Source organism: Ascaphus truei, chromosome 7 (genome assembly GCF_040206685.1).
Source record: "Ascaphus truei isolate aAscTru1 chromosome 7, aAscTru1.hap1, whole genome shotgun sequence".
NCBI lineage: Eukaryota > Metazoa > Chordata > Amphibia > Anura > Ascaphidae > Ascaphus > Ascaphus truei.
The window spans coordinates 100,668,484-100,690,585 of record NC_134489.1 but is presented as its reverse complement, the minus strand read 5'-3'; the positions used below and the strand labels follow the sequence as shown (position 1 = coordinate 100,690,585).

The following is a 22,102-nucleotide window of genomic DNA, read 5'->3' as shown; positions in this document are numbered from 1 at the left end:
ACACACACGTGTATACACACACACACGTGTATACACACACACACGTGTATACACACACGTGTATACACACACACACGTGTATACACACACACGTGTATACACACACATACGTGTATACACACACACGTGTGTATACACACACATACGTGTATACACACACACGTGTGTATACACATACACACACACGTGTATACACACACACGTACACATACACACACACACACACATGTATACACACACACATACAATGTATACACACAAACATGTATACACACACACACCCCAGCACCACCACATCAGCACACTGGTATCCCATGCCCCCCAGCACACTGGCATTCTCGGCTCCCCACCATTCCCAGCCCCCATCAACACCATCAGCACCCACACATCGCCACCTTTGCACCTCCCCCATCGGCACACCCACATCCGCACCCCCACATCAGCACCAAACCCTCCCAAATCAGCACACCAATACAATCACCATCAGTACAGCCACAGCAGCACTACCACCGCACATGGGCCGCGTGGACCACTCCCCACCCAAATGCCACACCCACACCACAAACATCCCGGGCAACGCCGGGGCTCTCAGCTAGTATAGTATAAAGATATATGCCTTATTGCCCCCCTTCTATCTTAAAATGCCCCAAAAGGTAAAATGTCAACACAGATCTCATGCATAACCCCAAGATCCAAGGGCCACTAAATCAGTGAGACGTGGGAAGGAAAAACATGGGTGTCGGGGTGAGTTTGTGAGATCATTCCTTCCTGGCGGTCTCCCAGCGAGTCGTACTTGGGAGGCCGGTCATTTAAGGCAAGTGAGAGACACAATCTTATTGCTATTGAAACTGACATGGGATGGGAAGGAGAGGCAGAGTCGGAAGGGGAGGCTATTCTATTCTTTTTTCCTTTCAATTCTATTCTATTTTTTTCCTATTCTACTCTTTGATTCTATTCTATTTTTTTTATCTATTCTTATTTTGTTTTTCCTATTCTATTTTTTTTTAATCCTCGCTCCATTTATTTTTTTATTCTATTATTTTAGGTTTTTTTTCTATTCTTTTTAAAAAATATATATGTTCTATTTTTTTTCTATTCTATTTTTTTTAAAATTATTCTATTTTTCTAAAAAAAAAAATTCAGTAGAATAAAATAAAAAATAAAAAATTAAGAAAAAAAAAATATTTACGTTGTGACTTCCCATTTGCCTGCAGAAAGCGGAAGATTTAAAAATAAATAAATAAAAATCACCATGGTGCTCCCCCCGTGACGCCCGGTACCTATACATGTATCTAAGCCTTAGATTCTAAGGATTGCTGCTTTTATTTCAGGCAAGTAATGAGCCCCTGGTCAAGGTGAGACTATTGCAAAAGTAAACCAGTGTTTTAGGTAATCACAATGGTCAAGTGTCCCCTACAATAAAATCAGGTGATCCCAACTCACTGTTTTAGGTAATCACAATGGTCAAGTGTCCCCTACAATAAAATCAGGTGATCCCAACTCAAAAAAAGGAGTTTGTGGAATTGAACTATATAAATGGCAATGCTCTGTCTCATACCGGCTCAGGGTGCTGGGTTGGTTAAATGTAACAAGGATGGGGGCCAGGAACTTTTATAAAACATAGTGCTTTATTAGAAATCCATCAATACGGGCTTCGCAGACATGGACACACTTCACGGATTACTCGTGGCAAACAATATGCGGGACTTCTTCCCCTTTGTACAGTAGCTCTCTCCTACGTAGGGGGGGGAGGGGGAGAGAGAGAAGTACTTTGCTTGTTACCTGCACTTAGCTTTACATTGGCAGCCTCTTGCATTAAGTTAGAGATGCCCCATGTTAAAATGGACTTCCGGAACACACTCCAGGTCCCTGAATTAGAACCTGCTACTGAGTAGCTCATGCTTCCTCCATACCCATCTGCTCAGGCTTGCAATATTGACTTTCTGGTTGGGCCGATCGAAACACTCAAGAGTTACTAGCAAAGAGCTCCTTTCTAAAAGCAGGGTTCCTCCTTCCCAATAGTGAGAACAATCTCAGACCCGTACACCTGGTGCTCACTGTAAGGGTAGCTTCCAGAACTGAAGAGGGAAGGGTGACAGGACAATACATTAAGCCAGGAGTGAGCCAACGTTCCTTGCTGCGCCCCCCTGCCTGCTCTCCTCGTGCCCCCCTCCTTTACCTCAGCATCAAATGACATTGCAGGGTCGTGTGATATCACGTGCCCCGTGGCATCACGTGCCCATGGCAATGCGGCATCAAATGACACCGCAGGGTCATGTTAAGTGACATCATTTGACACCACATTGCCATGGGGATGGGCCCAGAGCCAGCTGAATCTCGGGTAGAGGTTGCAGAGGCCTCACGCGGTCCCCCGGAATTTAATTTAAATGCCTTAGGGAAGCGCGACGGACCTCTTCAACCGCCCGTGCCACGCCCCCCCCCCCCAAAAAAAAAAATCTCCCACCCCCCAGTTTGCGCACCCTTGCATTAAGCTATACACAGGACTCCAGATGGGTCATAGCAGAACCCGTTCCTAGAAAATGAGGTGGACCTAGATTAACACCCTGCTATCTGCCTATAATGACATCACTGGTCACAAGATACACAAACAGTGGCTTCCCTTCTGCATAATCATCGTACATCATATGATGGGGAGGAGAGTAACCAGAGTGAGCCACAGTTAAACCCCTTACTGAACTAGTAGTCCCAAGGGGGGGGCAGCTAGACAAGTTAAATCTAAAATGGACTTGCACACCATCAGCCTATTGAGTTACACATTTATACTGATATTCTTTACCATTTGAAGTTGAATCAAATACGCCAGTGTTAAGACAAAAAAAATTCAGAGTAATAATAAAATTATTTTTATTTATCCAACATATTAAAATCTGATTAAAGCAGCAATTTATCAATTAAGTTGAGGAAAGGGGAGTATCAACATTTTTACAAGTTCCTTAAGCACCATCTTGTAGAGCTCTTATTCCTTGAGAAATTGTCCAATGGGTGTCAGAGGGAGTCACTCCCGCAGTTTGGAAACCCCATTAGGTAGGAGAGTTCGCTGGTAATGAACTGAACAAAAACATGTCTGCTTAGGCTCCAGTCTGCATGGGGATGTGGGCAGCTGTAACTACAGAGCCATAGTCCATAAACTGCAGCATGCTCGTTGAAGGAAAGACTGATCTGTCCACCTGACCTTGTGACACGCAGAAAGTGTCCCACTTACGTGTTGGACGCCCCCACTGTAGGAACCGCACGTCCCCCTGTGTACAGCAGTTTCAGGGCAGTCTGGACCTCCCGGCTGGTTATGGCGTTTCTCGTGTTATACAGAGAGAGTCTGGCAGCTTCTGCAGCAACGAGACTAAAACCGTCACTGCCGACTAGGTCTCTATTCCCAGGGTCCGCAGCCCACCGGCACCGGCTCATATCTGGGTGTACCTAACAGAGACAGTTGTCAATAGCGCTCATCACAAACACAGAACATGCAATGTGACACCCCTCATCATCAATTCAGGCCTGAAGTCTCACCGCCTCAGCAAAGCACTTGATTAATTTAGGTCTCAGAATACTCCTCACTCCTGATGCACCTACTGACCCCCTGCCATGTTCTACACGGCAGAGCTACTGACCCCCTGCCATGTTCTACACGGCAGAGCTACTGACCCCCTGCCATGTTCTACACGGCAGAGCTACTGACCCCCTGCCATGTTCTACACGGCAGAGCTACTGACCCCCTGCCATGTTCTACACGACAGAGCTACTTACCCCCTGCCATGTTCTACACGGCAGAGCTACTTACCCCCTGCCATGTTCTACACGGCAGAGCTACTGACCCCCTGCCGCCATGTTCTACACGGCAGAGCTACTGACCCCCTGCCGCCATGTTCTACACGGCAGAGCTACTGACCCCCTGCCGCCATGTTCTACACGGCAGAGCTACTGACCCCCTGCCGCCATGTTCTACACGGCAGAGCTACTGACCCCCTGCCGCCATGTTCTACACGGCAGAGCTACTGACCCCCTGCCGCCATGTTCTACACGGCAGAGCTACTGACCCCGTGCCATGTTCTACACGGCAGAGCTACTGACCCCCTGCCATGTTCTACACGGCAGAGCTACTGACCCCCTGCCATGTTCTACACGGCAGAGCTACTGACCCCCTGCCATGTTCTACACGGCAGAGCTACTGACCCCCTGCCATGTTCTACACGGCAGAGCTACTGACCCCCTGCCATGTTCTACACGGCAGAGCTACTGACCCCCTGCCATGTTCTACACGGCAGAGCTACTGACCCCCTGCCATGTTCTACACGGCAGAGCTACTGACCCCCTGCCATGTTCTACACGGCAGAGCTACTGACCCCCTGCCATGTTCTACACGGCAGAGCTACTGACCCCCTGCCATGTTCTACACGGCAGAGCTACTGACCCCCTGCCATGTTCTACACGGCAGAGCTACTGACCCCCTGCCATGTTCTACACGGCAGAGCTACTGACCCCCTGCCATGTTCTACACGGCAGAGCTACTGACCCCCTGCCATGTTCTACACGGCAGAGCTACTGACCCCCTGCCATGTTCTACACGGCAGAGCTACTGACCCCCTGCCATGTTCTACACGGCAGAGCTACTGACCCCCTGCCATGTTCTACACTGCAGTTATTCCTGTACTCTGAATATCTCCCATTATTCCCTTTAGATAAGCCCAGTAGGGCAGGGAGTCCCCATTTGTGATTGTTGAACACATTTCCCTGTGTAATTCTGCAACACATGGCACTATATAAAATAAGAGACATGTTGATACAAATCAGAGGGCCTTATTTAAATAAATTGTAGCCCTATCAATGGCAAAAACACTTTATACTTTCAAAATGTATCTACAATCTCTTGGGTGCAGTTACCAAGGTCTCCCCTACAGTCTACTCCTATTTATATCAAGAAGCATTATATCCTTGCTATCTATTCTATTAGCCTGTCTGTGCAGTGGTAAAAGGGATCTGTGGGAGATCTCTCTGTTGTCTTCCTATTCACTTGCTATGCCAGTACCATCCCTTTGCACCGGCTATATTATTTGCCACCTGGTGAGCGGTATACTATCAGTTATTTCTACAATCTCACCCTGAAAACAACAAATGAGCAACACGCAAACATTGTTATTCTGTACGTCAGCCATCAGGGAGCCAGCTACATATATGCATTGGAGGCTGTCAGAGTGCAAGACATGCTGGCTCTTAGGAGAGCTTTGATATCCTGTGTATTAGGCAGTGTCTGCATGGTGGGGGGGCGCTCTGCTCACTGGAACTACATGTGGTGCCAATTAATACCACCAATGTAAACTCAATGACAATTAATAATAATAATAGCATGTTCTTGTATAGAGCTGCTAATGGTACGCAACGCTTTACAGAGACATTTTGCAGGCACAAGTCCCTGCCTCGTAGAGCTTACAATCTATGTTTTTGGTGCCTGAGGCACAGGGAGATAAAGTGACTTGCCCAAGGTCACAAGGAGCCGATTAATACGACCAATGTAAACTCAATGACAATTGTGACCAATCCTTTAAAGAAAGGAAAGGGAATACAAGTGTGTGTATGGGAGCATCAAGTCCATTTATAGAGCATAGCAAGTGCCCAGAATATAAAAAACAGTCTTATTAAAGATGGATGATAACACACACACACACACACACACACACACACACACACACACCTCCCACCCTTGGGTTGCTAGTTGTGTTAAAATGCTTTTAAAATCTACAAAGAGGTATATTCCCCCCTGCAGTCTGTGCTAGAGACCTACCTGCTTTATGGCTCTGTAGAGATAGCTGGAATATTCCCGCTTGTGTTTTCTTATGTTCTTCTTCACTGGGACAAGCAGGGACTTCTTCCTCACACAGGCACCCCCCACATCAGTCCTGGCCACTGCAGTAGCTTTCATCTTGGCTACTAAAAAGACACAATGTAGCCACCACTTACACAGATGTTATGAAGTGTAAAATACATTAGATTAATATGCAGAAGACTAGATCAGTGCTCAATAACAACAGTTACACGGGATACGTGTTCTAGATCAGCCAGACAAGTGTTACTGAGCCATGTGAATCATATCACTGGTCTTTCAAGCCACAAACTAAACAGATTAAGATTTTAGACTCATTGTGCATGATTCAATGTCTATTTAGGAAGTAAGTTGACATCACTGGTAAATATCCTGTATGTGCAAAACCTGTAATCTTTCACTGGAGCAAATAGGGAACACTTACCCCAATACAACACAGTCCCTCCAAGACACACTCAACTGCTCCACAGACATGTGTCCCTTTGGAAGGCACTTTATATACAGCATGCACCTGTATACACAGCCCCTCACCCACTCATTGAATCACAAGCCTCAGCTGGGAGTCAGGGGCCCATTCAATCAATGTGATGGGATCTTCCTGCAGCCCAGGTGATACTCTGCGGTTACATATGTGGTGCATTGGCCCTTCTGGCACTGAAAGAGTTAAACAGAGGACATGCTTGTAGGGCCAGTTATTAAAGTCTGCAAATTACCTACAGGGACCAAGAGCTCGTGGGAAATGTGAGGAAGTATTTCCTCATGGAAAGAGTGGTGGATTAGTGGAACAGCTTCCCAGCAGAGGTGGTCGATACATTAAGGGAATTAAAACGTGCTTGTGATAGGCACAGGGTTATCGTAAATATATATATAAAAAGACAAGGGTCAATTAGTTTCTGTCTGAGGTTATACAACAGATAAGAGAATGGGCAGATTAGATCTGCCACCAAATTATCTGTTTCTAACTTTCCAAAGCTAGTTATTTAATTTCCCTAATTGGGATGAGACACAAACATGGATAATGTAAGCCTGTCCCTGGTAAATGTGGCATGAGAATAAAAAATAAACAGTGTCATCTTTACTGTACAGGCTGCTACACAGGCAAATGTTCCTCGCTCAGTTAACCTCTTATTTGCTAAGTGAGCCATTGAGCACTGCAGGAGTTTCATTACCATCAAATATTGTATTGTATGTCTTTATTTATATAGCAATAGGGTAAGGGGAGCTGCACGCCACATGGAATAAAGAAACGATACTTGCAGTTCACCGGTGCTCCTGGTTCAGGAATATCTGCCTAAAAATCTAGTATATAGAGGGGGGAAAAATGAATGATCCAGGGCAACACAGTGTTTTGTGCTGATTAAATTTCATTAAGAAAATCCGAAGTTGCCCTGGATCATTCATGTTTTTTCTTTATTTATATAGCGCCATTAATGTACATAGCGCTTCACAGCAGTAATACACGTGGTAATCATATACATAACAAATAATATGAATAACAGGTCATGGGAATAAGTGCTTCAGACATTAAAGTAACATTAAGGAAGAGGAGTCCCTGCTCCGAGGAGCTTACAGTCTAATTGGTAGGTAGGGGGAACGTACAGAGACAGTAGGAGGGAGTTCTGGTAAGTGCGTCTGCAGGGACTAGCTCTTTTGGTGTTATGTATACACTATATATTACTCTTTGTTGGCAGCCATACAACTGTAGTGCCTTATTGCCCTTCTAATTTAAAATGCCAACATAGATTTCATGCATAACCCTGAGATCCAAGGGCCACAAATCAGTGAGATTGAGGAATTCAGGCCTAAAAATGTGGGTGTCGGTATGACAGAATATTGTGAGATTACTCATTATTGACGTCTCCCAGCGAGTCGTACATTAAGGACACTACAAGACAGTAAGTGAGACACTATCTGCTTACTATTGAAACTTTCAAGGGACGGGGAGGCTGGGATTGGCAGTTCCTTCAGCTTCAAAACAAATTCTAATCTGTGTCTCCTCCTTTGTTAGAGATATTGATGTATCAACATTTTCTGCAGGGTTTTTTGGTAAGGAAGAGTATAGTTTTATTTCCCACTGAATATTGCTACAATTGTTTCCCCATCAGTAAGAGGCAGAGTGCTGCAGTTTGCTTTGCTCCCAGCCATAAAGTCCCTTTGATGACACCAATATAATTAAATAATCCTTCTTGTGTTAAATTGGTTTACAGTCTCTAGTCCCATCCACAACAGCCGTTAATTGAAAAATATACACGCCTGTACTGTGCTGGCACCAAGGCAAAGAAATCTCTTTCAGTTCTCCCCCCCCCCCTCCCCTATTAGTTAAATCCCTTCCTGCCCTAAATAATAGATTCACCACTAGCACCTACAGTATATTTTGAGGCAGTCTTTATCCTACATGTATTTCAACTCTTAAAGATAACACCGCCATCATACACTTCAAGGGACCATGTTGCACAAGGCTGTAGCAAACCATGAGATTCACACAGAAACCTGCAGTATCGGTTAAAGCAGCAGGCTGGCATGCAAATTATATTTGGGGGGGGGGGGTGGGGTGGGGGGGGGGGGGGAGACATGGGTGTCCCACCCCCCACAGCTGATCCACAGTTCTAACCTCAAAACAACCACTGTTCCAAGGATAAGTGGTTGCTCCAGAATACACTAGTGCCACACCAACCAAAAAACAAAGCACAACCAATCACCCCTTCAAACAGTTTAGGAACCAGTGTAACCCAGTGGGAAGGGGACAGCAGATTATGGTAAATGGTGATTTAAAGTACAGGCAGTCCTCGTTTTACACCGCTTCGCTTTACATTGAATGGCGTATCCAACGCTATGCAATGCATACCTATATTCATTTTTACAGCGCCAAAATGGCTTATCCAACGCTCTTACAACGCTTTGCAAAGTTGTTTATGTGTATATAATATATATATCATATAATATTATACTATATAATATATTATATTATTACATTTCATGATATATTATGTTATATTATATATATAATACAGTATATACACTATATAATTTATGTGTGTGCTGCATATCTTATTGCCTGAGTAAAATATTTTGTGTATTTTAGCATTAAAAATGCCTTCAGGAACGGAACCTTTCATTTAAACTGGGTTCCTATGGGAAAACGTGTTTCGCTTTAAGACGTTTCGCTATCCAACGCCATTTTGAGTAACGCATTGTGTTGGATAACCGAGGACTGCCTGTACATCATCTTTCATATTTTAGGATGAAGTAAGTATATATAGCTGTTAATCCAGTGTCAATAGTGAAGAATAAATTAGTACATTAGGTGATTTTTTTTTTTAATTATTTGGACGAACAATTGATATTTTAAAGCTTTAATCTTACTCAGGTCAATACTTGCTTGACCGGAGTAAGTACAGCTCTTGAAAGCTTGTCATAAAATATAGACAGTCCAAAATTAAAAAAAAAAATTACCCAACACTGATGTTTTCCTGTTTTAGCATAAACCTGTTGACCTTCCAAACATTTCTGCAGATTGTTTTTCTGGCCAACTCATCATGCTATAAAAATAAAACAAACCACCACCAGCTATAATTAAAATACCTTTGTTACACAGAACATGTATAAATAAAACCATTGTGAATATTAACACATCAGCTGCCCCTTGTGCAGTGTGACCCGGCTTTGGTGTCGTCAGATGCTGCAGGCAGAGACCCGTAGGTAGCACATGTTACAGCTGTGGGGATCTCCCTGCTGGTGATGGCGCTTCTCTTGTTATACAGGGAGACCGGCAGGAGAATAGCTTCTTGTAGAGGGAGTTCCTGGCCAAACCAGACAGACCCAACGCTGACTGCACCTGCCATATAAGTCATTAAATGGGGGAAGTTCTGGGAACGGTTACATGAGTTGTTTATTTCAATCACTGATTACCTGAAATTGTCCTGGATAAGGTTATTTCTCTTGTAACTTATCCCTGGAATGTGCAGTCCTGTCTGGCAGCATGACCAGAAATATCACAATGTTTAGGGAAGGAGGGACAAGCTGGGCCAGGTCACACGGTCTTTAAAGTAACATACCCGACTGAAGATCTTATTACTAAAAAATGTGTATGCGTGTGGGCAAAGAGGAGATATGGCTCATATCTGGTGGAATTGTCCAAAAATTCAGGGGTTCTGGCTCTTGATACAAACAATGATGATACGAGAACACCTGGGGGTGGAGATAGAGGTGGACCCGCTGTCTATCTTAGCTAAACCTATAGAGGGCCTACAGCCGCAAGAGAGTAAAATGATAAACCATGTCTTCACAGCAGCCCGTTGCTCGATTGCTGCGGCCTGGAAAAAGATCAATGCTCCCTCCAAACAGACAGTATTGTATGTCTTTATTTATATAGCGCTATTAATGTACATAGCGCTTTACAGTAGTAATACATGTGGTAATCAAATAAATAACAGATAATATAAATAACAGATCATGGGAATAAGTGCTTTAGACATAAACGTAACATTAAGGAAGAGGAGTCCCTGACCCGAGGAGCTTACAGTCTAATTGGTAGGTAGGGAGAACGTACAGAGACAGTAGGAGGGAGTTCTGGTAAGTGCGTCTGCAGGGGGCCAAGCTTTATGTAACATGTGTTCAGAATATTCACAGTGCTATTCATATGCTTCTTTAAGCAAGTGTGTCTTAAGTTGGGTCTTAAAGGTGGATAGAGAGGGTGCTAGTCGGGTACTGAGGGGAAGGGCATTCCAGAGGTGTGGGGCAGTCAGTGAAAAAGGTTTAAGGCGGGGGAGGGCTTTAGATACAAAGGGGGTAGAAAGAAGACATTCATGAGCAGAACGCAAGAGTCGGGATGGTGCATAGCGAGAAATTAGGGCTGAGATGTAAGCAGGGGCAGAATAGTGTAAAGCTTTAAAAGTGAGAAGAATGGAGTGTGAGATGCGGGATTTGATAGGAAGCCAGGAGAGGGATTTCATGAGGGGAGACGCTGAGACAGATCTAGGAAAGAGTAGTGATTCTGGCAGCAGCATTTAGGATAGATTGTAGGGGAGACAGGTGAGAGGCAGGAAGGCCGGACAGCAGGAGGTTACAGTAATCAAGACGGGAGAGAATGAGGGCCTGAGTCAGAGTTTTAGCAGTCGAGCAACAGAGGAAAGGGCGTATCTTTGTTATATTGCGGAGGAAAAAGTGACAGGTTTTAGAAATGTTTTGAATGTGAGGGGTGAATGTGAGAGAGGAGTCGAGTGTGACCCCTAGGCAGCGTGCTTGGGCTACTGGGTGAATGATCGTAGTTCCAACAGTAATGTGGAAGGAGGTAGTAGGGCCAGGTTTGGGAGGCAGTATGAGGAGCTCTGTTTTTGCCATGTTGAGTTTAAGGCGGCAGAGGGCCATCCAGGATGATATAGAAGAGAGACATTCAGAAACTGTACAGCAGGTGTAAGGTCGGGTGTTGAAAAGTATATTTGTGTGTCGTCAGCATAGAGGTGATATTTAAACCCAAATGATGTTATTAGGTCACCTAGAGAGAGTGTGTACAGAGAAAAGAGAAGAGGTCCCAGGACAGAGCCCTGGGGTACCACCCCCCCAGAAAGATCAATAGAGGTGTTAGCAGAAGAGACACTGAAAGTACGATGGGAGAGGTAGGATGAGATCCAGGATAGAGCTTTGTTCCAGGATAGAGCTTTGTTCCGAATACCAAGAGTATGGAGAATATGAAGGAGAAGAGGGAGGTCCACGGTGTCAAATGCTGCAGAGAGGTCAAGTAATATGAGCATAGTGTAATGACCTCTGTCTTTATTATTATTTAGTATTGAGAAGAATCAGGGAAATCAAGGTGATGGAACTCCTCTCGGCCCAAAAGGTAGATAAATTCCACAAGATCTGGGAAATCTGGTCAGAGGATTAACAACCTTAGGAGTTGAGCCACCAAATGTCAGGACTGACTACTCCTAACTTCCCCCCCCCCCCTTCCTCTTTTCTGCTCTCTATTATCCTTTGTCTTTTCACAGAGAGATACACAAGGAAGCAGCTGCTTCCCCAATAAAGCTTTGAAAGAGGATTCTAGATCACAACAAAAGAAAGAAGATACATAGGGGAAGAAAAAACAAACAAAAAACACAACAATGCAATGTTCATGTTTAAATGTAATATTTAATTTAATCGAAGCGTAAGATTGTCATTATGTACCATTTATATGGAAATGCTTATTGTAGGATGTCTATCTCTCTAAAACAATAAAAAGATTGAAACAAAAAACAAAACAAAAAAAAAAAAAAAAAGTGTATGCAGCCTTAGTACAGCTTTTTATGTAATACATGCAGCATGTACAGAATGTTACAAACCACACACGTTTATTTAGGTGCGCAGTACACATGGGTCAGTAAATAGGTATCACTGTGCAGCAAATATACAATCAGTTGCTAAATCAAGACGCATAATCAAACAGTGTTTGCAAGCCCTTTGATCCATTTTCAGCCTTTCCCCACTGTTCTGTATGTCGGAATCTTTGGCAAAATGTAGATGGGAAGACATTTTGCAGAGACCAGCCACGACAGGAAAGCTTTTACCTTTTATTACCTCAGCACTGACACATCTGCCACCTGTGTCTTTGAAGCAATGCCACAATTTTGTAATTTTATTATCAATTTTATTGAGATTGGCTTGCCAAAGTTCAGACACGAGATCTAAAATACATAGAAGCATTGTAACCATATCCAGTTATCCCTTAAAGTGAATTGGCGCAGCAAAAAAAAAAAAAAAAAGAGCTAGTATACAAATTAATTTACAAAAAAAAAAAATTAAAAACCACTTAAGAGCTTCCCATTGTCACTACACATGCAGCCAAAATTGACACAGCTCCAGTCTCCAAACTCGTCACATCCACAAAAAGGGTCACAGGATTGATATTTTGCCATTGCGTAGGAATCAGACTTTACGTCACTTTAAATCCTGTAGACTGAAAGCAGCAGATCCACAGCATCTGGGGGGAGAAAGATTGGCAAGTGTTACACGATTAAGATGTTTAAACTTCCAACATCCCCCTTATCCTAAGAGGAGAGAGTTTATTTTCTACTTTTGCAGAATGCAAGAGGCAGGTGCTGCTGAGGTCAGTTTTAATGTCGCTTCAAGGAGTTTTGTCATCATGCCTCCCACAGAGAGAAAACTGCTAGAGGAAGCACTGTAATTCGGCCTTTTCTGTCATCATTCCTCAGCCAACTACAACTCTCCCACTCCAATTAATTTAGTTACTATAACAGAAGAAACAAAATACGCACATTACCTGCAGCTTCTGGGTTGGAATCCCAATGTAACAGCAATTGGAAGTTTTCCTGTCCTGGTTATGTAATCTGGGGGCCCAATAACCTGTAGTGGGGAGGGAAGCAGCATGAGAAAGCAATGCAAGAAACACCAAGAGGTTGCCCCAATATTGGTGGCACCCAAAGACATGGGTACATGTTTAACATGACACGGCACCTTGTTTTAGGACCATGAAATGTAACAAGTTAACTTTATGTGCTACAAAATATTGAAGTACACAATTAATGTGCCTGTACCGCTCTTAAATCTAGGGTTCCTTAAAGTTCTGTGTAATTATAAAGTTGCTCAAGAACAAGATTAAAATGTTACCAGGTCACGCGTTCTAACCATCATTGCCCCCCAGAAAAAGCCCAGCAACAATTCTTTGTAGTAGTTAGACATCTTTCCCCAAGGAGATAGGCTGTACCAGTTACCAAACAGGGGTCATATGAAGACTACAGATCCTGGGCACTACTGCTAGTGATGGTGTTGAACAGTGGAGATTTATCTGGTGGTGTGTAAAATAAATAAAATTATAGTGAAAAAGGAGTGGAGTGTGGGCCCAGTGCACGAGAGAAACAAAGGGAAAAAAAAAAAGCTTAATTCATGATCAAGCGCAACAGAAGCAAAATTTCTGTGGACCGTATGCTCTTGTAGTGGAGACCTTGCATGCCAGACGCCCTTTATTCTGCTACCAAAGATTTGCACTTTGGTGCGTTCACAGCAGCATAGCAATGTATTCTGAATTGCAAATTCGGATATTCTTTTTATACAATAAAATCAAATATTTTACTTACTTTAGTGCACCAGTCTCCCTGTTCTTTACGTTAACTGCCATAACCAGTCAGGAGATGCAAAGACATCTGCAGTGAGATGTCTCAATCCATGGGGTCCACATCCTCACCCACACATTCCAGTACTGAGGTGTACCTAGCAACAAGACAATGAAGTTGGCCTTTAACCAGAAGGACACGATCAATACAAGACCGGCTGGAGAACCAAGCATGCTGCTGCCAGGGTCAGTTCTGTTTTCGCTTCAAGGAGATTTGTCATCGTGCCACCTTGTAGAGAGAAAACTGCTCAAAGGAGGCGCTGCAATTCGGCCTTTAATGTCATCATTCCCAAGCAGCAGTATGTTAGCGCTCCCACACTGGGGTTGGGAAGGGGCCAGAACACTAGTACAAATCCTACTGCCCAGGACAACCCATCCTCTTCCAAGGGAAGTAGCAGCCACAAAGCAGATCGATTTCCAATAACATAAGTTGTACAAGATTTTCTTGTGCATAAAATTGAGACTGTGGGTCTCATTACAACTCTAGTTGCTAGTTAAATGGAGGATGGGGCATAATTTGAATGTGCTGCTGAAAGTTACAGGGATGGCAGTACCCAAATTAGTAAAACCTTTTGTACGTCTTTCAGATTTTGCCGCTAGAGGGGCCAGCAACGCCTTGCCTGCCCATAACTCAACGTACTCAGACCGATGGTAAGGAACCCAGAGACAGTTCAGCTTGTACCGAGGTTGGCTTCAGGTTCACAGGAATCTCTGTAAATGGCATGCAGCTGACTCCAGCTCCTACATGAAGAAAAGATTTAATTCCTCAATCAGCTTCTGCTCATAACACAATCGGAGATTCCGGTTAGCAGGAAATAAGTGAACTGTTTAAGGGATTGTAAGCCTTTAGACAGCCATATAAAGGTTAAGGTATGTCTGGCCCAGAATAGGTTTGTGATATTCCAGAATTTATTAGTTATAATAATGCCAACGGCAGATTCATTAGCAATAAGTGACAGTAGTGGCAAGGGAAGCAGGAGTGATTGCAATGAAATACATGACCTGAATGTAACAACTTCATTAAGCAGTGGAAGGCATGAGAATCTACAGCGTCACCAATAACTCTCCTACTTGCTGTCCTGTATGTATTCTCACCCCACCTTTCACTCCCCTCATTTGTATGTATTAATCCCATAAAGACTTCTACACGGACACCTACCCAGCCCTCTCCTGCCTTCCCCTCACATCCTACATCTGCAGTCAGAGGCCTTAGGAATAGGGGAGAGAGCCGCGGGCACAGCATCTTGTAAAGAGATGCAGTAACATGTTACATTGCCAGGGAAAGACATTGCTAATCACTGCCAGGGAAGCGGCGGCCAGTGGGGATCGCCACAGGATCTCCTGGAATGTCCACAACAGATCCCCAGATTGTAATGAGATCTGACTCTGCAAAACCATGTGAGGTGCCGCAGCCCCACCTGGGATACACACTGCTGCCCCCAGGGAGCCCTGTAACCTGCCGGGCACAATACCCGCGCTCAGAGCCCTCTGTGCAGGTTACACAGCGGTTACTCACCATGCTGCTCTCCTGCGGGCCGCCATCTTGCTACATGCAGTCAGATCACGTGGTCTTTTGCTCCAAGTCACCCCCCCCCCCCCCGAGGCGGAAGGATCTATTTAGGAAGGGGGGGAAACAGGCTGGTAATGTTGGAAAATATCTCTAGAAATATTATCTCTGCGCAGATAATTAAGTCGTTTCCATACTTTAGGGTTATTTTATGTCTGGGTCACAGAACACACTAAAGAAACCCTAAATCCTATTTGTATTTAAAGTGGAGGTCCCCCCTCTTACCACAATGGTTGCGCCAAGTACCCGAGGCGCATGTGCAGGGAGTGATAGAATGAGGCTTATTACAGGGGGCAGCTCCCCGCCTCCCCAGCCTGGTGCTGACACTGCAGTTACCCAGCAGGGGGCTCTGTATGGGTGGGATATTTTGCTGGGAAGGAGAATGGGCACCTTATGTTCTGCCATGTCTCAGTGTCAGACTTTGGCCAGGGAGTGTATGATATAGTAGCTCCCAGTAGAACCTCCAATGTCCCCCAGAATAGGCATACATGCATGTTATTAAATACCCCCACACATAGATCCTCCCCTTATAAATCCCATTGGGAGACAAGAGCTCTAAAATAAAGTTATTATATCCCCCAGTGTTATATAAAAGGCTGTAATAGTGTTATAACACTGCCATGTTTCTATTCATGATTTGTAGGTGCCTCAGTGAGGCCGTAATTGTGGTTATATTACTTTGTTGAAACATCCCCACACTAATATAAAGCAATAGAATATAACTGTATACTTACATCTACAAGTAGATCAGTTTTGCGCCCTTCCCCCAGTAACAGCGATAGGCTGGTCATCTAGGGCTGCCACGCGGACAGGACAGCCCATCAGGGTCACCATAGATTCTGATCGGCCCTTTGTCACAGAGACACTACTGTACAATAGACCCCATTGTTTGAGCCTTTAGGAACAGCGGAGGCTTCTCATGGCCGACAGTGAAGTCGTATTGAAGATACTGCCACAACAGCTGTACCCCCATGTTCAGGTTTGTTTCAGCATTTAAAAGCCCAACCAAATGATACAATTACTGCTCTGAAAGCTGCAATCCCACCCATAAAACCCCCTTTCCCTCCCCTACACGATGGGAACCATTGGGTCGCCAGAGCAGAACTGTGCTATTTTCAGCCACCTGAGATTGAAGCCGCCATTTTGTTTCTGCAGAAGGGGACTGTAAACCGTTACCTTTACCGGCAAAGCATCTCGGGAACCAAGTTATCCCCCAGAGCTGCACCACGGCTTTAAAATTTGGGCAAGTCACGAGGCCCGGGTCATAGACTATTGCAGAAGGTCACAACCACCATTAAGTGTTCCCCAGCAACTTTGTGATCCTTAACCTGTAGAAATAGAATTTTTGAAGATTTACTAGTTGACAAAACTTTAATAAATAAAACTGCAATTGAGGCATAAAATGGTGACCGACGGCATGTCTAAATCCAACAAAACAACCTAAAGATGGACTCGCTGCCTGTTCATATTCCTCCACTGATTATGTTACCAAGTAATGAGTCCCCAGGACCATCAAATGTATACTGATTTTGTAACCATTTTTAAAATGAAGCGAGTCAGTCATGCAGCATTATGTAAATTAAAAATATTTTTATTTCAACATTAAAATTATTTAAAGACAGCAATTTCACAGTTGGACGGGAAAAACCAGCGGTGTGGCAAATCCATAAAGCACCATCTTATTAGTCACTCTCTGAGAAATTGTCCAGTGGGTGTCAGGGGGAGTCACTCCCAGTTAGGAAATCCCATTAGACGTTTTCAATGGTAATTAACAGAACAAACATTATTCCCGAGAAGGCGGGGGTGAGGGCAGCTGCAATTACAGAGCCATAATCCATAAACAGCAGCACTTTAGTCCAAAGAGATAAAAACCTCCGTCCACCTGACCTTGTGACACGCAGAAAGTGTCCCACTTACGGGTTGGACGCCCCCACTGTAGGAACCGTACGTCCCCCAGTGTACAGCAGTTTCAGGGCAGTCTGGACCTCCCGGCTGGTTATGGCGTTTCTCGTGTTATACAGAGAGAGTCTGGCAGCTTCTGCAGCAACGAGACTAAAACCGGCACTGCCGACTAGGCCTCTATTCCCAGGGTCCGCAGCCCACCGGCACCGGCTCATATCTGGGTGTACCTAACAGAGACAGTTGTCAATAGCTCTCATCACAAACCAACAGGACATGCAATGTGACACCCCTCCAATCTGCAAGTCAGGCCTGGAGTCTCACCTCAAAGCACTGAAATCTCACAAAGCACTTTTTAAATTTAGGCCTGAGTGTACCTCACACCCGCACCGCTGTCCCATTAAACAGGTTCTTTACTGCAGTTGCTCTTTTCATGTTCTGTAAGTGTATTACTCAATTTAGCCCAGCAGCTCTGTAGGGCCGAGTCCCCAATTCCTATTGTTTAACGTGTGAAACTTTGTATATTATTACCTCTTAATACCAACTGTATAATTCTAGAAAGTATTGCATACATTAGTGGTGCTATATAAAGAAGCAGACATTGATCCAGTTGTCCGTTTCTTATAAAGTAGAAGTAATTTTAACTTTAACAGCTACAAATGTTATATACACATTATCTAGGCTTAAAAATATAGTACAAATAGGTGTGCATATATAGTATCATTTTAATTCATTTCAGGTTATGGATTTACCATAATACAGAGCACAAGTGTAAGTGTATCTCCAACTAAAAATCTAAAACTTTAGGCCTAGATGTAGGAAACATTTACAAGCGATCCCTGATCCCAGTAGAATCACCTTCCCATAGACCAGAGGTGCTCAACTCCATTCCTCAAGCCCTCCCCCCTTTCCCCTCAACAGGTCAGGTTTTAGCTGCATGGCTAAACATTTTAACATCACTATTAACCTAAATTATCTTTAAAGTAGCATACCCACCCCCCTGCAGTCTGTGCTAGAGACCTACCTGCTTTATGGCTCTGTAGAGATAGCTGGAATATTCCTGCTTGTGTTTTCTTATGTTCTTCTTCACTGGGACAAGCAGGGACACCTTCCTCACACGGGAACCCCCCACATCAGTCCTGGCCACTGCAGTAGCTTTCATCTTGGCTACTAAAAAGACACAACGTAGCCACCACTTACACACATTATGTGGGAGGTGTCAAATGTAAACTCAGATATCTTGATCTAATATAACAATGGACTATAAGGGATAATGGCATTACACGGTTCTAGGTCAGAAAACAGGGTTACTGAGCCATGTGAATATTATCACCCATTTCCCAAGCTATACGCAGGATACAGCGATTCAGAAAGCGCTTACAGATTCCTGGTGCAATGTCTATGTAGGAAGCGTGTTATTACATCACAGCCTTACTGCTAAATACCCTCCCTATGTGCACATCTGAGCCCATTATAGTTCACAAGAGGTAACCTGACCCACTAACCACAAATACACCCAGCTCCTGTAAGAAACACTCAACAACAGCCTCACTGGCAATGCGCCAAGAAAAGCAATTTATATACAGTATGCACCTGTATACACAGCCCCTCGCCCACTCATTGAATCACAAGCCTCAGCTGGGAGTCAGGGGCCCATTCAATCAATGTGATGGGATCTTCCTGCAGCCCAGGTTATACTCTGCAGATACATATGTGGTGCATTGGCCCTTCTGGCACTGAAAGAGTTAAACAGGGGACATGCTTGTAGGGCCAGTTATTAAAGTCTGCAAATTACCTACAGGGACCAAGAACTTGTGGGAAATGTGAGGAAGTATTTCCTCATGGAAAGAGTGGTGGATTAGTGGAACAGCTTCCCAGCAGAGGTGGTAGATACATTAAGGGAATTAAAGCGTGCTTGTGATAGACATAAGGTTATCATACATATAAAAGAAAGCCAAGGACCAATTAGGGTCTGAGGTTATATTACAGGTAGGAGAATGGGCAGATTAGCTTCCTATTTATTTGCCTTTAACGTGCATGTTTCTGTTTGTGTAACCCTAGGGTTTTGATCCATTGATTATCCGAATTGGGACCAGCCATATAAACCATGGTTAATATAAGGTAAATATTGGTAAATGAGGCAGTAATACGTTCCTTGTGACTGGCATCCAAGCCAAGTAGAAACAATATACCAGTGCAAACTATATAATGTCTACGTGATAAAATAAATAGTGTTATATTCACTTACATACTGCTCTATGGGCAGATGTTCCGCGCTCAGTTAACCTCTTCTTTCCTGGCTCTTCCAGCCATTGATTACGTGTTTGATTATACAAAAATACTAGCTTTTTTGGGGTTATGTACTGTATACCCTGCACTACATTTTGCTGGTAACCATGCAGCTATAGTGCCTTATGCCCCCACTTCTAACTTAAAATGCCACAAAAGGTAAATTATCAGCACAGGTTTCATGCAGAACCCTGAAATCCAAGGGCAGCGAATCCGTGAGATTTAGTCATTCAGGACAAAAAATGTAAAACTTGGGTGTCAGTGTGAGACTTTGTGATCATTAATTGCTGACCGTCGTCCAGCGATTCATACCTGGGAGGCCTGGGATTTAAGGCAAGTGAGACCCAATCTTATTACAGTTGACATTTTTCAACGGAAAGGCAGAGATTGGCAGTTGCCTCATTTCTCTGGGTTTTGAAACAAATGATAACAATCAGATAATAATCATCTTCAAAAGCGAGATATTGGTGTAGTTTAAAAAAAAGTTTTAAGATTTATAACCTTTATTTAATCTATAAAAAATTAGCCTTAGGCAATAGGAGACAAATCATTACCAAGTAAGTATAAAAATACATTGAATTGGTACAAAAAACACAGAAAGTTATTTTTTGTGGGATCAACTAAAACATTCAGGGTCATTCAGTTTGTGTAAAGCAGCCAGTTATACGGAGAAGCAGTGCCATGTTTGTGTAAAGCAGCCAGTTATACGGAGAAGCAGTGCCATGTTTGTGTAAAGCAGCCAGTTATACGGAGAAGCAGTGCCATGTTTGTGTAAAGCAGACAGTTATACGGAGAAGCAGTGTCATGTTTGTGTAAAGCAGCCAGTTATACGGAGAAGCAGTGTCATGTTTGTGTAACGCAGCCAGTTATACGGAGAAGCAGTGCCATGTTTGTGTAAAGCAGCCAGTTATACGGAGAAGCAGTTCCATGTTTGTGTAAAGCAGCCAGTTATACGGAGAAGCAGTGCCATGTTTGTGTAAAGCAGCCAGTTATCCGGAGAAGCAGTGCCATGTTTGTGTAAAGCAGCCAGTTATACGGAGAAGCAGTGCCATGTTTGTGTAAAGCAGCCAGTTATACGGAGAAGCAGTGCCATGTTTGTGTAAAGCAGCCAGTTATACGGAGAAGCAGTGCCATGTTTGTGTAAAGCAGCCAGTTATACGGAGAAGCAGTGCCATGTTTGTGTAAAGCAGCCAGTTATACGGAGAAGCAGTGCCATGTTTGTGTAAAGCAGCCAGTTATACGGAGAAGCAGTGCCATGTTTGTGTAAAGCAGCCAGTTATACGGAGAAGCAGTGCCATGTTTGTGTAAAGCAGCCAGTTATACGGAGAAGCAGTGCCATGTTTGTGTAAAGCAGCCAGTTATACGGAGAAGCAGTGCCATGTTTGTGTAAAGCAGCCAGTTATACGGAGAAGCAGTGCCATGTTTGTGTAAAGCAGCCAGTTATACGGAGAAGCAGTGCCATGTTTGTGTAAAGCAGCCAGTTATACGGAGAAGCAGTGCCATGTTTGTGTAAAGCAGCCAGTTATACGGAGAAGCAGTGCCACGTTTGTGTAAAGCAGCCAGTTATACGGAGAAGCAGTGCCACGTTTGTGTAAAGCAGCCAGTTATACGGAGAAGCAGTGTCACGTTTGTGTAAAGCAGCCAGTTATACGGAGAAGCAGTGTCACGTTTGTGTAAAGCAGCCAGTTATACGGAGAAGCAGTGCCATGTTTGTGTAAAGCAGCCAGTTATACGGAGAAGCAGTGCCATGTTTGTGTAAAGCAGCCAGTTATACGGAGAAGCAGTGCCATGTTTGTGTAAAGCAGCCAGTTATACGGAGAAGCAGTGCCATGTTTGTGTAAAGCAGCCAGTTATACGGAGAAGCAGTGCCATGTTTGTGTAAAGCAGCCAGTTATACGGAGAAGCAGTGCCATGTTTGTGTAAAGCAGCCAGTTATACGGAGAAGCAGTGCCATGTTTGTGTAAAGCAGCCAGTTATACGGAGAAGCAGTGCCATGTTTGTGTAAAGCAGCCAGTTATACGGAGAAGCAGTGCCACGTTTGTGTAAAGCAGCCAGTTATACGGAGAAGCAGTGCCACGTTTGTGTAAAGCAGCCAGTTATACGGAGAAGCAGTGCCACGTTTGTGTAAAGCAGCCAGTTATACGGAGAAGCAGTGTCATGTTTGTGTAAAGCAGCCAGTTATACGGAGAAGCAGTGTCATGTTTGTGTTTTGCCTCCCGCTTAATATCACTGGGCGTGTTTCCCGTGAGTAAGAGGCAGAGACACAGAGCTGCGCTTTTCACCGCTCCCAGCCATCAAGTCCCTTTGATTCCACCAACAACTAGATAATAGGCCCAGTGTTATACTTGTTTACACAAGTCCCATGAACAGTATATTTGCTGGCACCAAGGCAGAGACATCCTGTTGATGT

The 22,102-nt window shown here is 44.0% G+C and overlaps 1 protein-coding gene, 1 long non-coding RNA gene and 2 other non-coding genes across 5 annotated transcripts in view; all 4 read right to left on the bottom strand.

Annotated features, from left to right (window-relative positions):
* LOC142499805 (histone H2B-like) overlaps positions 1 to 18,569 on the bottom strand; it is a 24,353-nt gene extending 5,784 nt beyond the window's left edge. The window contains exon 1 of the mRNA XM_075609683.1: positions 18,428 to 18,569. Coding sequence (XP_075465798.1) covers positions 18,428 to 18,565 — 138 coding nt within the window. The 5' untranslated portion in view covers positions 18,566 to 18,569. The remainder of the gene's footprint in view (positions 1 to 18,427) is intronic.
* Positions 11,940 to 15,518, bottom strand: LOC142498578 (uncharacterized). Of its 2 annotated transcripts, none has more exons than XR_012802494.1 (5): positions 15,454 to 15,518; positions 14,578 to 14,678; positions 13,903 to 14,035; positions 13,084 to 13,171; positions 11,940 to 12,788 (listed from the first exon to the last, which is right to left on the bottom strand). It is a non-coding gene; the product is annotated as an uncharacterized LOC142498578 (long non-coding RNA). The 2 variants fall into 2 exon arrangements; XR_012802493.1 differs by having other exon boundaries at positions 13,089 to 13,171.
* On the bottom strand, positions 12,909 to 13,021 carry LOC142500357 (small nucleolar RNA SNORD89). The gene has a single exon (XR_012802916.1). It is a non-coding gene; the product is annotated as a small nucleolar RNA SNORD89 (small nucleolar RNA).
* On the bottom strand, positions 14,118 to 14,232 carry LOC142500359 (small nucleolar RNA SNORD89). Its single transcript, XR_012802918.1, has one exon. It is a non-coding gene; the product is annotated as a small nucleolar RNA SNORD89 (small nucleolar RNA).
* Positions 18,570 to 22,102: the final 3,533 nt, after the last annotated feature.